This window comes from Aptenodytes forsteri, unplaced genomic scaffold, assembly GCF_000699145.1.
Source record: "Aptenodytes forsteri isolate BGI_AS27 unplaced genomic scaffold, ASM69914v1 Scaffold523, whole genome shotgun sequence".
Taxonomy (NCBI): Eukaryota; Metazoa; Chordata; class Aves; order Sphenisciformes; family Spheniscidae; genus Aptenodytes; species Aptenodytes forsteri.
This window is the reverse complement of record NW_008794159.1, coordinates 1167306-1184131: the sequence shown is the minus strand read 5'-3', so window position 1 is coordinate 1184131 and position 16826 is coordinate 1167306. Positions and strand designations below refer to the sequence as shown.

The 16826-nt window shown below is 39.2% G+C and overlaps 1 protein-coding gene across 1 annotated transcript in view; it reads left to right on the top strand.

Moving 5' to 3' along the window:
• NEK11 (NIMA related kinase 11) overlaps positions 1 to 16826 on the top strand; it is a 103897-nt gene that overhangs the window by 59847 nt on the left and 27224 nt on the right. Inside the window, exon 12 of the mRNA XM_009280467.1 lies at positions 12561 to 12685. Within this exon, the coding sequence (XP_009278742.1) occupies positions 12561 to 12685 (125 nt within the window). The remainder of the gene's footprint in view (positions 1 to 12560; positions 12686 to 16826) is intronic.

Below are 16826 nucleotides of genomic sequence, written 5' to 3'. Positions count from 1 at the left end.
AATTAGTCATTCATCCTCTCTGATTATTGTCAGAAAGAAAAGCCACCTTGCAATGAATTGGTTAACATGACTTTCCCCACTTTCCGCCCCCCCCATGTCTTGACCCATTTCTTTATAGAAATTATCTCCATTTGGACTAGGATAGATATGCCAGTGTACATTTTTCTGGAGTTCACTGTATGATCAGTGCATGTACTTAGCTTTCAATAGTGGTTTTGTGAAAATAATGGTGAGGCAAATTATATTGTAGTGCTGGCAACTAGAGGTCAGTTTATCTATAAGAAAAAAAAAAGCTGTAAAAAAGAAATGTCCATATTTATCTGCTTATTTCCATGAATGATATTGACTGCGGCTGGAATAAAATTATTTATTTTCTAAAACATGAACAAAAATTATCGTCCAAAAAATAAAAGTATCCATGAGCTACACCCAGCCTTGACGTTATGGATGAATACAGTCAGTGCCTTCCTGTGCCAGCTAGAACAAGGCTGTTCCAGCTCAGCAGGTTCATTAGATGTTTAATGTTCCTTCTGATGGGGCCTCCTTCTAAAGATCTACTGGAACCGTCATGTGAGTAATGCATTACTTTCTAGTATAGCGATATAGTTCATCTACTAATTAATTTTATTGAGCTTGTAGTCTACTTTTCTGATTATACAAAAAAGTAATCAGAAGAGCAGATGTCTGTTTTCCAGAGAACTGGGTATTGAGAGAAGTTTCAGATGCTGAGGGTCATCTTTTCCATGGATTTTGTAGTACTGGTAGACCACTGTGTCTTTTCTGTGTGGGCTACCACACACTGGGCTAGATACAATGGAAAATTGCAGCTCTGTCACTACATCACATTAATTATTTGAGTGTTGGTCCTTTTGCTTTGGTTACAATGTCTTCTAAGGAAGCCAGATTTTACAGCATAATTCCTCTCAACTCTGCATACAACTTGATTCCTCTTGACTGGCTCAAAGTTTGCAGAGGTATTTAATAAATAGGAAACACTCGTTATGAGGACTTATTTGTAATGAATTGAGAGAAATCTTTATCAGAGCATGCATTGTACTTATCCACGTGGGAAATTAGTGTGGAATATCTAAAGGTTCTTAGTTTACTATATAGAAAGTCCTCTAGGTAGAGAAGCTCAGTCTTTGCAGTTGAAAACTGCGTGAAGAGCAAGGCATAATCCTGTTATACAACTGTAATAGCTAAATGTTTGTTGTGGTTTAACCTGGCAGGCAGCTAAACACCATACAGCCGTTCGCTCACTCCCCCCCTCCCCCAGTGGGATGGGGGAGAGAATTGGGGAAAAAAAAAGTAAAATTTGCAGGTTGAGATAAGGACAGTTTAATAAGACAGAAAAGGAAGGGAAAATAATGATAAAAGAATATACAAAATAAGTGATGCACGATGCAATTGCTCACTACCCACCGACCGATGCCCATTGGGCCAGTTTGGGTCAGCTGTCCTGGCTGTGCCCCCTCCCAGCTTCTTGCTGGCAGGGCATGAGGAGCTGAAAAGTCCTTGCCTGGTGTAAGCACTGCTTAGCAACAACTAACACATCAGTGTGTTACCAACATTATTCTCATGCTCAATCCAAAACACAGCACTCTACCAGCTACTAGGACAAAAATTAACTCTATCCCAGCTGAAACCAGGACAATGTTCAAGGTTTCCGATTCAAATTCTACAGTAGAACTTGCCTTGAAATTGGCTACAAAATCATAAACTGTATCTAAAAGTGCTTCCAGATAGCTCAGTGCAATTACAAATGCAACAAAAACTACCATTTCCTTAGCATCATCTTTGATCCTTCTGATTTGGATCAGTTTTTACAGTTGAAAGATACTGGGTTGAAAGCTATCTCTGTTACCAAAATCCCATACTTTTTAGAGGAGCCGTAAGGAGCATTAAATTCAACAAGCTACAGTCTAACAGGCGTGAAAACTTAAAACCACACACTGGCATTCGTGGCTAAAAGTGCCACTTACTACTCCTATCAATTTCACAGCTGATGAGACATGGTAAACAAGAGTGGGGAAGATTTTTTTTTTTAAAGTATTCAAGAAATTATATATGCAAATGCATCCATATTTCTAAAGGCTTGCCCTCATTGCAGCACTTAAGTGCGCGGAATGAAAAAGACAATGCAGCAAAACAACACTGGATATAAGGGCCACCAATAACATACTGTATCTTGCATTTTTATATTGCCAGTACATTACTAGTTGGGGCTTCACCTGCGTTCACATCCATTTCTGTAAGAGCCCCAGGTCTGCATAAACTACTACTCTGCTCTTAATAGACATGTTTATGTGTAGGAAGGGGTCAAGTTAAAGGAGCAAAATAGCCTAGGCTAACTACTTGTGGTATTTAAATTCTTTGTGCAGAAAAAGAATGTAAAATATTAAAGGCATATAAATTAAAGGGACATACTGTATGATCTCTCTGATCTGTATTATATTCCTTTTTATTTCTGTATACCTGAAAGATTATAACATGTTAAATTCCTTAGCTTCATATGTTGCAATACATTACATCTGGCAACCCCCTGATTTCATTACAATTCCAAAATAGCTAAGTACCTTACAGTCATTGCTTATATTATTTCTATATTTCCATTGCTAATTGTAAGTTATGGATATATTGCTTTGAATTTCAAGTGGGCAAAGTTCAGTTGACCCTCAAATAGGAAATGTTCGCTCATAATAAAATACTGTGAGTTTTTTTCTACTCTGTTATTTTTACAAGCTGCTTTGAAGGGTTTTCAAGGTATTTTTTTAAATCTTGGAAGGTTAAAAGCCTGTAATATTTCTAAGCACATCTTTAAGCATCTCTGCACATGCATGTTTTGTTTAGTGCCTGTAAAACGGTACTTATGCATACTGATTGGGTAACTGAGTAACACTCTAAAATACGAACATACAGGCAATCACACCGCTCAAAGGCTTTTAGGAAAATCATGTTTTGTTTTTCAGTCTGGCAAGTCAAAATAGAACAGAATTATATTTACAATAAGTGGCATTAAGCACCCTTCTGCATTATTATTGTTATAGTATCCTTTGTAACCAGAAAGTCTTGTCTCAATTAAGAAGACAGTGTTGCAGTGACTTCTACTGTGGGTTACCCATTGGTCTCCTCTTTCACATGGTTACCCTGCTTCCAGGACCATAAGGCATATTCCCTGACTTGCTACTTGCTGAAATGATACCATGGGATGCTTGCTGGGAGAAACTTGCCTGTTTAGTTCTGGCATTTACAGTTACCAGTCCTTCACTTGTCCTTGGCACATGGGGTGACAAAACTCCTGAGACTCTCGCAGTTTGAGGGCATAGGCATGCTGGGAGCGTGCCCCTCTGACTTACTCATCTGTCTCGTGTTTTCATTGCTCGGTTTCACACTGAGATCCCACCTTGTCCCAGATTCAATTAAAGGAATAGTAAATCTGATTTATTCTAGCAAAAGCAAGGTTTAACAAAGTTTGCAAGTTTTAGCCACAAAGAGGAAAATTAATCAAATTTTTTTTTTTTTTTAATTGACTGAAGCATTATTCTTCTTGTTTAAGGAGTTCTTCCCTAGAAGTATTGCCTTTGGAGAGCTGATTTCTTGCTTTGATTATAGCTCCCCATTTAAACCCTTCTTCCATGAGGTCAACAATAGAATTAAAGAGATATTCTTGGGAATTTTATGACATTTCGGAGTCTAGTGTTTACAATAATGTAGAAACCTCTATGTAGAGGTTTCTATGCATTGTCCATTATCTTCAAGTTTTTACTCAAATGCTCTAGCTTTTTTGAGGGCCATCAGGAATTGAACTCTACTCATAACCTCCTCAGGAAACCTTTTCCAAAGCTCTGTGCTGTTCGGTATGCCTACCTACTTAAATCTTTCTGTAGGTTCACAAAAATTCACAGCTTACGTCTTAGAAGAAGTCTCGCTCTTACAGCTTCCCAGAGGGAAGCTTGCAGAATGTCTTTACACAGCAGTTATTTAAAAATCCCAAACACTTTGAAAGCATGGGGAGAGAGCAAATTATGTTACTCTATAGCTCCTACTTTTTTCTGATCTATTTTTCATACTGAATTAGTTTGACATTGATAAATAGAGCCTACCTCAAAATTCACCTTGGTCAATGACTACAGTTAAAATGATTCTGGCCAAGTCTTTTTAAAACCTACACGTGAAGTCCCTTCACTCCTTCCAAAGCATTATGTTAAAAAACATTTACAAAACACTGTGTGAATTTAGAAAACAATTAGAAGCAAATGCACCAAGACTGTATATGTACAAAAATTACTATACACTATTCTATAGCAGATACTTTCAGATAATTTCATTGTTTTAAATCCTCCTTAGAAAGATACTAGTTTTTATTCCAGGTTGTCCTACTTACAGGGCAATATAACTTTACACTGCACTTTAGACTCAAGATTAAACCGATGTAAATAAAGACACACCAGGCATTTACTTGCAAACAAAGCATCTGTGAACAGGATGGTGTTGAAAAACACTCAGTAAGGAATCCCAGTCCACCCCCCAGTCACAGCTTTCTGGCTCACTTCTCAAACTAAACAGCATTTCTGGGGAGCTGGGCCAAATTATATGGTGACGTAAGAAGCTGGAGCCAATTCCAATTGAGGGAGAATTTGCTCAGAAAGTAGCTGTAAATACTGAATTAGTTTGTAGTTTCTACCAGTTTAGCTTTCAGTGTATGTGACTGTCAGACAACTAGCTGGAGGAAATGAGAAGGTGACAGCAATGGAAGTGCTTGGTTTACATTCTCCTATATTATCTGCTCCATGGAGCAAAGTGTGCCCCATGTGATGTAGCAAATACGTTGACTTTCACAGTTAATTTAATCTAGGTGTTTAAGGTCTCAATACTTTTTTCCTAGATTTGCTTGGATGCAATAATGTACTTGTTTTTGTACTTGTCCAACATGTAACTTGTATTACTGCTTATATCCAAATTAAATGTATTTTACATCTTTGCTACATCCAGACTCTCATGCGCAGAGCTGCTTGCACCAAGTTTGGATCTGAACCGTTCCCATTTGTTTTCTACTCTTTCAGCAAGTTCTGGTTGTGAAAACATCCCCAATTTATGTCTTAAAAATGGCATTCTTGAACTGAATCTCGGGGAGAAGGAAGTGACTCTCTTAAGGGGCAGCTTTTCGTATTAACATGTGGATTCTTTCCTTCCCAATGCTGTCATCAGATTGAAGGGGAAAGTATCAGGCCATCTCTGCCAGATTCAGTAGGAAAACTGAGTTTTTATTTGAAAGTATGCTTTGACTAATCAAAAAAGTTTAAAATAACTCAAAGACTAAGGTAGTTTTAAATTGATGTCATAAGGTAGCTTCATGGTCATTTTTCCTTTAATTTACAGCTCTTGCTCTGTTCCTGCTGGAAACTGTGCAAACAATAGGGCAACATTTACAATAATAGGGCCTCTTTGTGCATAAAGAAAATGGCTTCTAAGACTCACTAAGTGCTCCCTGTTATTGACTACATCACTATATTGTTCTTTCTCTTCATTCATTCATCAGTACTAAAAGGATTTCTGAATATTTGGAAAATTTTTAGATTCGCTGAACTTTAAACTGTGCTTGACAGGCAGCATGGCATCATCTTCATTGTCATTGCCTACCAGAGCTCCCATTTCTGTATAAACGACAATTAGAAAATCAGAAGAAAAAAAAACAAAACGACTCAGAAAATTAGGGAAAAAATGTGATGAAAGTGTTCCTTCTTGCTGTTCATTTTTGTTAACAACTCCTTTTAGCAACTCCTTTTTTCCTCTCATGCTTTGCCTCTGTACATACTGATAAAATACCATGAGGTGGAAGGTTTGGGGAAAACAACTGTGTCCGTCAAATAAAACATTTTTCTTGGAAATTTCATTTTGGTTAAAAAAAAAAAGTAATTTTTCCTTGGAAAAAACATTTTGAACTAGCTACTTCATTTCTAACATCAAGTTGTAGAAGATCCCCATAAGGCTACTCTGATTTACATCCTCTTTATCTCTATTTTTCCTAGACATTTCACAATAGGTAAACCATCACTCGGTGAAGCCCACAAGTGAATCGAAGCTTTTTTCCTTTTTAAAATGTTAAAAGGAGAATTATAAAATATTAATGTTTAACTTTGGTTATATTTCTAGTTCTCATTTAGAACAACCCATTTTACTTTACGTCTGTGCTGTACATGGCCATGTCAGAAGGTAATTCTTTTAATGACTTCATAGTCCTTTTGTGCTTAGCCAAAAGGATCATACAGGACTTTCATGGGCACAAAAGTCCTGTTACATCCCTTAGTTAATTTCTTAAACAACACATTTTCTGAGAGTCTTTTTCAGTCTAGTTTAGAAGAGCTGGACAAAAGCTTCCACTGAATGAACAATGAAGCTTCAGAGCTTAGTAACGCATATCGCGTCTATAGCTGACCAAAGGATGGCGATTTCTCTTTGATGGAAACTTTTAAAGTTGGAGTTTTTTGTCTTGCACTGGAAAAAAACCCCCACAAAACAATCTGAGTGAGCTTAAATTATAATAATGGAGTTATCTTATTTTTCCTAATCATATGAGTATTGACCTGAACTGCAGAGGGGCGCAGAGCCCTTGCTCTCCTTTGCGGTAGAATTTCTCATTCAGGATTATGTAGCTCAGGGAAACATATCTCTCTGTTTCAAACCTCTCTCCTAGCGACAATGCTTCGGTTCTTTCTGTTTTCTCCCTTGAAGTGAGAAATCCCTTTCTGTTTTCTCCCTCTGTGATAACTGATGCACTGTTCTGAAGAGTGCTGGCCAGCCCTGTTCACTGTCTCCTTTTGCTGGTGATTTGTGAGAATGTGTACACGTTGCAGGGGCATACAGAAACAGGCAAGTTTCTGCTTAGCTTGTGAGTGTGTATGTTAAATATGCGCACACACACAAATAAATCTGGTGTAATTCTAAACAGTTTGTTTGTGGAACATCATGTAACCACAGAATCATAAAATAATTTAGGTTGGAAGGGACCTCTGGCAGTCTGTAGTCCAATCCCCTGTTCAAAGCAGGTCTGGTCAGATCAGGTTGCTCAGGCCTGTGTCTGGTCAAGTCTTGAACACCTCCAAGGATTGAGCTCCCGCAGCTTCTTTAAGCCCTGTTCCAGTATGTGGTCATTCTCATTGTAAAAGTTTTTTTTCCTAATGTCAAATTGGAATTTATGATGTTCCAGCTGGTGTTTGTTGCCTCTTGTCCTATTACTGTGCACTTCTGAGAAGAGTCTGGCTCCATCTTCCTTTTATCCTCTGAGCAGATAGTCATAGACAACAATAAGGTTTTCCCTTTACCTTCCCTTCTTAGGGCTGAACGGACCCCGGTCTCCCAGCCCCTCCTTGCACCCAGGCGCTCCAGCCCCGCTCCAGCATGGGGGCTGCTGCAGCATTTGCTCCGGCAGGTAATGCATCCTCTGATGGGATCAAACTGGAGTTTGCTGGTGAGTTTCCACAGAAAGGAAAGGACCAGGGGCACCTCTGCATCATTGGTGTGGTCCTGCCGGTGGGCTGTCTTGCAGCCCAGCGCAATGCAGAAGCAGAAGGCGGAGGAACGGTTTTCTCTGCTCTTGCCTCAGTCCCCAGCGAGGCTCATGTACAAAGCCTTGCAGGGGGGGCAGTGCAAGTGTCTGTGTCCTGGCTCCCCTTCTCAATTTTTCAAGCTCTCTGTGGCAGTGTGTGGTAGCAGAAATGTGGTAGCCCATGACAGCTGCTGTATAGCACTGCTTTTCAGCGCGTTGGTTCATGTCACCGTAACATTAAGGGTGCATTATATCTCATGACAGCACACGTTTGTCAGAGCAGTTGAATGCTTTGCTCCTCACTTTGCTATCTGTTGGACTGCGCAGACCGAGGAGTGTAGCTATGTGAAACTATAACAACTTTTTTCCTTAAGATGGGAAAGTGACAGCTGAGAAAATCTGCCTTTTCCCAGAGATGTGATGATGCCTTGGGATTAAAAAAGTACAATAAACCTTAAGAGCCAAGTGTGACTTTGTTACTGTGAATACAAGTGGTGAAAATTATCATATGTTATACTGTTCTGTTTTCTTTTTTCTTCTCCTTTTTTTATATAAAAGGGGCCTTACTTATTGTTTTCTGCATGCACTGGAATGTGAGAATGCTGCGTCAATGCACCTATTATGACTTCAAGGCAGGAGAAAATTAAAGATATTTATCAAAGTATTTTCATCTCTTTGGAGAAAACTGTTGTTGTTGCCAAGTTACCATGCTACCTGGAACAAGCTCTTGGTGGATTTAAGCAAAATATTACAAGTATCGCATTCCTTTGTTTTCTGCATAGCTTGTCTTCTTGGGAAATAACTGTGCATTTATGATTTTTTTAGATAATGGGTTTTTACCCTTCCTTCCACTATTAGCATCATGGTAATATATAGAAAGAAATCTAAAGAGAATGTTATTATTCAGAGCTCATTTTCTTTTGAATATCTAATAGCAGATATCAAGTGTCTCAATGCTATACCTAAGCCGCCTAGCAATAGATAAGCAATAGCTGAATTTGTTCTAAATGATGTGCTTTGTAAGCGAACAAAAGGTGCCATGACTGGCCTTAGTGCAATACGCACAGGTAGATAAAATGTAATGTATTTTCAGAGATCAGCTGACAGACTGGGGGGCATGAGGGGGCAGAAGCAGCCATAGAGATCTTCCTTTGTGCTCCATATGGAGCATATAAGTATGCTGTATTAGAGGGAGAACAGGCATCTGAGGGACAACTATATTACAGCGGCGTTGCGGCCATCAGGCTGCACGTTTTACCAGCTGGCACAGTATTAGAAACCTTTATATAGATGTTACCGTCACCTTTCTTTTCCAAGGGTCTGCGAGGAAAGCAGAGTCCCTGCCTACCACGTGTATGCTGCACAGGGTTGACTTTGTCGCATGCAAGGAACGGGGTAATTTGGACTTGCTGTGCTCAAGCAGGTCAGGAGTGCTGTGTGAGTGAGGGTGTCCAATGGGCTGCAGACGGTGTCAGGACCTTCTTAAATGTGACGCTGTTCTTCTTCCAGTCCAGGTGTTGAAACGAAGAGGCAGGGTACCCTGCGTTCTGCAGCAGCGGTTTCGTTTCCTCTTTCAATATGATAGAGTTGATATTCACCTCACTAGCACCACTTTTTCACCCAAGTACCTTCCAGGCACAAATAGGCTTAATTTCTGTTTTAGGTCAGAACAAAGGACAGGGTCAAGGTCCTGGCCTTGGAGTTTATGCTAGGCTCTGCAAAGGTGTGTAAACAAAAGTCAAACAGACCTAGCCCAAAGATCAACATTTTTATTAAAACTACTCCTCTGAAAAGCATAAACCAAGGAGTTTTCTTCTGTGCTACATTACTGAGGTGTGCAACTACATCAGTAATGTTCAGGGATGGTGGCAGTAACAGGTCTTCTGCTGCCTGGTTAGTGGAAATTGGGTGCGTGTGTGAAATATCCAGGATCATGGGAAAGTTCAGGTAGCAAATATTCTGGCAGATGGACTGCAGACATGGAAATGGAAGAATATGGGGCCCAGTCTGCCCTGACAGTGCCTGCCCTGAGCTGAAAATACCAGCTCACTCAAGTTACCTGCACTTAGACTTCACTAGGCCAGCACAGGTACAGCTCGCTATGTTGATTTATGATACCTGCTGTGCTAAAGCCAGCTTTATGTGTTCTTGAAATTTGGCTGATCCTGGGTCTCAACCAAATAAGCTGTTCTGCACTCAGATTAATTCAGCAGAGAACCAGAGATGTGTCTCTGCCTCATGCGCATGGATGACTGGGAGTTGGCTCTACTTAGTAGGACTCAAGGAACTGTTATATGGAACCATATAGCCTAAATGAATGTGTTGATGTTTGGAAGGTGCCTTCTTTAAAGATGCTTGTCATAAAACCAAGAAGTTTTAAAGACTTGTATTAGCAAAATCCCAAGTTCTCATCCACTGGACATGCTGTCTTCTTTCAGAAATGTCACTTGGAATAGTTTCTGAATCAGGGCCAGTAAACTTGTGTACCCTGGAACATCTCTAGTGTCTGAACTAGCTTTTAAAATTGTATTACTGAGCTTGGATTAACTGGCCATATATGAACAGTGGTAAAAAAAATTTCACAAATGGTAAAGCAAGCAATTCTGACAAGGATGCAAAAGCTGGCGTGGAAGTGCAATACAGGCAGTACCACCCCCGCCACATAGTTCAGAGGCTTCAGCAGTTTTGGCTGGTCATGGGCTACTCACAAGTTATAGAGCTTTACTGTAGCCAGAGCAGACATTTTGAAGTTACATTTATGAGTAAAAAGACTGATTTTGATATCTTGTTTTGTTGGGAGGGGGAGGATTGCGTTTTTTAGTGCAGCAGTAAACAAATACAGAATGTGGGAGGAGAAGACGACTCAGAAAACACTAGCGTAGTCCAATGTTTGCATTATAGCATAATAAATAGGCTGATTCATATGTATTTGAATGCATATATACACATAGATAGAATGTAGATGAACCTAATAAAATTATACTAATCACAGGAATGGCAGCCTTTCTGCAAGAAAGAAAAATTAATGTTCACTCCATCTGGAAAAGGAGATGTGTCTTCATTTAGTAGTGTTCCTCCCATGCTAAAAAGGAATGATATTTAAGATTTTTTTTTTTAAATGAAGTGTTCAGCTTTTCTGTCAAATGGCACTTTGTAGAACTCAAACAATTAAACACAATAATAAATTCTTCTGTGGGAAAAAAATTTTGCGTTGGGGGCATTCTTCTCCTGGAAGCCCATGTATTGATCTTCTTTTTTTTTAAACTGAGAAAAGTGAAAAATAGAAGAAGGAAGGATTAGAAATTGTGGCAGCGGAGCATGGTGCTGTTATGCAGGTTCCATAAATATCTTAAAACAGAGAAACCTGAGTGAAAATGTGTCAGCATTTTGGAGGTAAATCAAGTTTATAAAAAAAGGAAGTATTTTTTAAAATACTCTGGAGACAGTAGATAGTAGAGATAATATCTCAACACGAGAGCTTCAACCACTTAGTGCTGCAGGTAAATATTTTCACTTTTTTCCTCATTTCTCTTTCTTATGCCTTAAAGATTAGAATTATTCCTCCTGCCCAAACTCCAATGTCTTTTAATGGATTTTAATTGTATTGCCTTGTTTATGTTTATCCACATGAAACAAATAAAATAAAAATCTGTTAAGCATTTTTATTGGCATATTATTGGAATTTAATTTATTTCAATGCAGTGATATTTAAGATAAGTTAGTTTATATTTCTTTAAAGTGGTAGACTTAATTGGAGGGAATAGTGGAAATCAGCATTAGCTAAAGTTAGGACTATGGTGATTTATGGCAGCTGAATATTAAACTGTTTTTGTCTTCAACTAACATTTCTTGTAATAATACCAGGCAAAGATGGATACCAAACATTTTCTTTTTGAAAACTCTTAGCATAAAAATATTGTTCCTGGGCTTGGTGTAACTTATCTTGGTAAGTCAGTAAGGGACTGCCTAAAATCAAAGCATGGGGGTTAGCTCTCCTGGCGTATCTCTTTCCGTGAATGCTTAGGGCTACTGATGGGATGGCTGGCGAGCTGGGCTCCCTTGTCTGCTGCTTGCTGACCCATGTCTCCCGTGGGCAACTCTTTGCCTTGCAGCTTTCTGTCTAGAAAAGTGGGAATTCTGCTTTTTATTCAAATAGTCACCACAGTCCAGCCTCTGCTTAAAATTCAACATATGTTCAGGAGCTTCTGCTGAGAAAGGACAGCTCGCCAAAGCAGGTGCAGTCAGGCCTCGAGCTGTTTCACTAACTCCTTACAGAGTCTGGGATGCTGAAGGATTTCACCCGGAGCGGAGTGCCTGGGGTGTCTTTCATGCTGTGATGAATATGTTGAGTTTTAGTAACAATTATTGTACTTCATGGGCTCATTGGCTATATTAATATTGCACTCACTGCTATTACTAAAACTTGTGATAGTAGCAAATTGAGAGAGCATAACACCCAGGTATGCGTAGCTTGACTTTCCACCAGTTTCTTTTATTTTGTTATGCTTTTGCTTCAGGAAAGTTTGGAGAAAGATATAGGTTTTATTTCTTTTATCTTTTAAACATGTGCCTGGTATATATTATTTACCATTTTAGCTTAGCAGTTGTATTTGCTACAGGTTATGGGTGTTAGAGAAAACCAAACTGGGGCATAATTTCAGCTCACGAAAGCTGGATTCAATTCAATGCTGACCCTGCTTTGACTAGATGATCCCATGAGGTCCCTTCCAGCCTGAATTATTCTATGGTTCAGTGATTTCAGGCCAAAAACAATATAGATCCTTTGAAGTCATTGATTTACATATGATGATGGTCTGACTTTTTGCCAGGGACAGCTTTAACACTGCTTATCATGTCATCAAAGATGAACATTTTAATCTGAGAACCTACCCCTTGATTTCAATTACAGAATGCATTGCTAGTGACATAACATGGGTGGTATAAAATCCATTTTATCTTTTTAACATCATGCATATTGTCTGTCTATATACTTTAAACTTGTAATTGCCTCTAGAGATCCCTGAAGACCCAGAAACTGCAGAAGAATATTATAATGATGAGTTTGAATCCTGTTCAGAAGGCAGTGAAGAGGAGGAGGATGTGGAAGCGTCACAGACGGTCTCTAAGACAAACCACCAGGTATATGTCACCTTTGGGAAAACAGTATACGCTTGATGCTCATGGGAAAAGTAAGCGCCTTCCAAGGTTTTGTCCTACTGACATTACTGAAATTTGTTTTTGTTAGGACGTGTGTGTGTATCCGTATCATGAATTAATTATGTATGTATGCATATGTAATTCTGCTGAGTCATTGTTGAGAAAGATTCTTGCATTCCTTCAAGATTAAGGATGACACTTCCATGAATGCCACAAGGCGGATTGTTGTCAGTAAACTTCCTTGTGACTGTAAAACACCGAGAGTGGGGTTCTCTCATGTGTTAGCTATGGGTAAATTAAGTTAAAGCTGAAAGTATGTTTCACGCATAAAATCTAAGTTCCAGCTCTAATTCCCAGGGACAGATAGGCACCTCTAGCTGCCACTTCTTCCTGCCTCTATTAGACATATTTTCTAGGACAGTGTGATGAACCGTAAGCCTAAAAAACTGCAAGACTTGAGCAGCAAATCTGTAGACTTTCCCAAGAATCTCAGAAAGTGTCAGTGAAGAGAAAACTTACTATTGAAAGGCTTACAGTAGCTTTATTAGGTGAGGCTGCCACAAGAAAGTCTTGGGGATTGCAGTGTGAAGAAGGTTGAAGATTATTGGAAAAGGCACCTAATTTAGATCTGATCAAAATGAGCTGAGATGAATCTTGTCTCCAGTGATCAAGTCTCAGTGAAATCAATGAACTTAAATGCCCAAGTCAGTTCTGAAGATGAATCTTTCTAAGGTATTCAGGAACAATCGTTTCTCCCCTGGGCCACCAGCTTAAAGTATTGCGTACAGTGGCTCTAAACGGTACTGTCTGATTCTGCTTAGGATCATATATGTTATTCTGAGTTCATGCGCAAATTGTGCAGAACAGAGTGTGAAGTCTTTTGCGTTTTAGGGAACCGACCACGTATGCTAATACTCTTCACTAAATTATAAATAACTTGTACCGATTTTTGAAAATTTTGAACTAATAGCTTCTTTAAGATGTAGTTTTTAAGGCAAAAATAAAATGTTTGTGTGAGAAATCAGAACTCTACTTCTACCATGGTAGCAGGGAGTCCTGAAATTCTCTCACCAGTTAAACTCGGAAATAGCTTCATTCGATCTAGAAATGTCCTCCTAGCTTTCAAACTAAACACGCAGGATGTTTTAAAATTCAGGATCAGTTTATACAGTACTGGTCCAAAGAAATTATTAGTCAATTGTAAATCAGTGGAATGTCTAAGAGAGTGCTTTTTTTCAGTTTGCTGGGTCTGTGTTTACTCACAACACATGGACATGCAAACACTGTTGCCCAGAAAGTCTACCACAAGATACTCTCGAAAATAAATTATTGCTCGCTTTCATCAGACTCTGAGATATTTTTTTCTTTTTAGAACGCCTTTTGAAATTTTCATTCAACTTTCATTGACAGTATCATTAAGTGTCAATCAATAGTGTTTTTGAACAGGCAGACTGCTGCTTAGAATTAATGAAGGGCAGAAGATAAAAATAGATTTCTCAATAATGCAGAATAAATTAGGTGTTGGCAGTCAGATCTGAGCAGCAACATTCCCTCATTTTGCGGTGACTCAGAATCCGGCGATGACAAGAACCGTCACCGTGGGCTGTAAGAGCTGTCCCACTGGCACCTCTTGTCTGAATCAAACCCCGATGGCCCTGAGGCTTTGCTTTACCAGCAGTCTGTGTGCACACAGAGCATTAACCCTCTTCGAACTGGCCTGCTCAGACTGACTGGGAAGCACCCCCTGTGACCATTTGCCTTTTAGGACTTCCTCTATCAGAGAAACTAATTGTCTATCTGTGTTTTTTTCTCATGTTGAACCCCAGCACCTTAGATAAAGCAGAAGTGTGTTCCTGGGTGTTGACACAATCACCTTTTCTTTTACTTGGGAAGTGAGCAAAATTTTCAATTTTCCCTTTCTCAAGTGAAAAATTCTGCAGTAAGTCTGAGGTCAAAGCAGACTGAACATAGCTGTGCAAATCTGGACACCTATGTCTGAACTAACTGAATGGAAAGTCTGTACAGTAAGGGGAAGTAAGCAAGCATTTTAGGGAATAATGTTATCTTGGTGTAAACATCTAATGCAGGTTAGATGGAATATGCTGAGAGGTGCCTCTTTCTCTCTGGTGATTATAAAAGGATCTACAGTTATTAGCATGCATGGGACATCTTCATTCTGGATGTCAACATTTATGTGAGATGAATCCCACGCAAAGGTAGGTGGGATCATGCTCAGTATTAATAATAAGCTTCAAATCCTACCAGAATAGATTTGATCTTGATAGTATATAGCAGGGGTTTGCTTCTGCAGTAATTTACTTAATACCAAAACTCCTACTCCTATTTCTATGATAGGATTCATACTCTTAAACCCTTTCTTCAAAAATACCTTCATAAATTAAGCTTTTGGAGGTGTGTGCTAATAAAGAAGTCATTCTACTGCAACACAGAATAAGGACTTGTAAGATATTTACCTTCCTAATCTGTGCACATCTCTCAATTTTCCAATGCCAAGATTGCTTTACTAGTTACTTCTGTGCAGAGAGTGCAGAAATGCTGCATCTGGTGGTGCTCCCTGGTGACCCCATTACTTCAAACAACTATTAAAAAAAATTTTCTGATGTTCATGCAGTAGCATGGGGTCGGAAAAGTCATCTAATTGATGGTGCAATTGGGGTGCATGATGTAGAAAGAGATCTGAGCTATTTATTCAAGCTATATTAGGCTCCCACAGATGTCAAGACAGACTGAGAAGTAGTGGCCTTACGTGGGATGCAACACCTCTTCAGTTAAGAAGGTAGAGTTAGGCACTGGAATGGTATAATTTTAAAGGTTTAGGATGGGAGCTGAGACAGCTATTTTTCCCATGTTGATATCTTTCAATACAGCCTGTGTGTTTTCAGCTACATTGTCCAGTTGCGGATGTGGAGTTACCACCGATATCAGACCCTAAGCACATCTGGACCTCTCATCTTGGTTGTAGCATTGGAGTTTAGCGTCCTTTGTCCCTCTCTTTTGGAGCAGAAATGCAGATTGCCAGATTTCCAGCAGCAATTTGCCAATTACTTTTCCAGACCTCTACCTCTTCAAGCCAATGGCTCTTTTCTACATGTTTTTTTTCTAGGAACACTGGTTTCTAATTAGGGGGAAAACATGAAAGAGGATGAGAAACTGTTTCTAAAAAAATTTAAAAATATGAAGCTCAGGAGAGGTTTCGTCTTGAAAAGTTAGTGCACAGTGAAGTTTTCATTGGCTTTGATTTAGCTGAGATGCTAATGGATGCTTTTTTACTGCAGTTTATCCCCTTGTTCTTTGTGTTTTCTTTTAGTGACAGTAATAACAAATTTGCCCTCTTCATTATGACAAAGTTTACTAATGTGGTACATTAGCTTCCTATTTTCAATTTCCAGGTCGCTTCTGAGATTGTCAAACCAGATAATCAGCTGGCATAAATTATCATAGCTCCAGCGGCTGTGGGTGGTCTGTGTGCTGTCACCCAAAAAATGCTCCACTGGATTCCTAACACGCGCCTTGGCATGGCCTGTTGCTGTTTGTTAGAAAGGGGTTCGTTCGTTCGTTCTGAATTTGAAATGTGCAAGCATTCATCCACGCTGGCTCTTATGCGTAAGAGTGCCTCTCTTCCGCACATCTGTCAGAGTCCCTTGCCTATTCTGTAGGGCTCTGCTTTCTCTGCAAAACAGAGAAACATTAAAGAAATACATTAAATAGATAAGCATATTAAATAAAACAGCTGAAATCCTCTTGGATTGCTAAACCCAAGTGGAGAAAAGGCACAGGTAGTTTCTACCTCAGCGTAAGTTGATTAACCATTTATTCAACTATTTACCACTGTGTGAAAACCACATGCTCTTCCTCACTGAAATTTTATTTCAAGATAGCCAAGTTAAGACAGCTAGTTTCCTTGCAAACCAGTGGTGATGAAAGTGGTGAAAGTGTATCTTTTGCCTTACAGCGTAATGAGAGGAAATCAGCTCTGTTGTGATACTTGGAGTAAATATGATGTCCTGTTGTGAGAATTCAAAGGTTTGGGAATTACAATCTTTATCCCATAAAAAAGAAAAAAAGGTTTCATTAAAGCAATTGTATTAATATTGTATGTGGC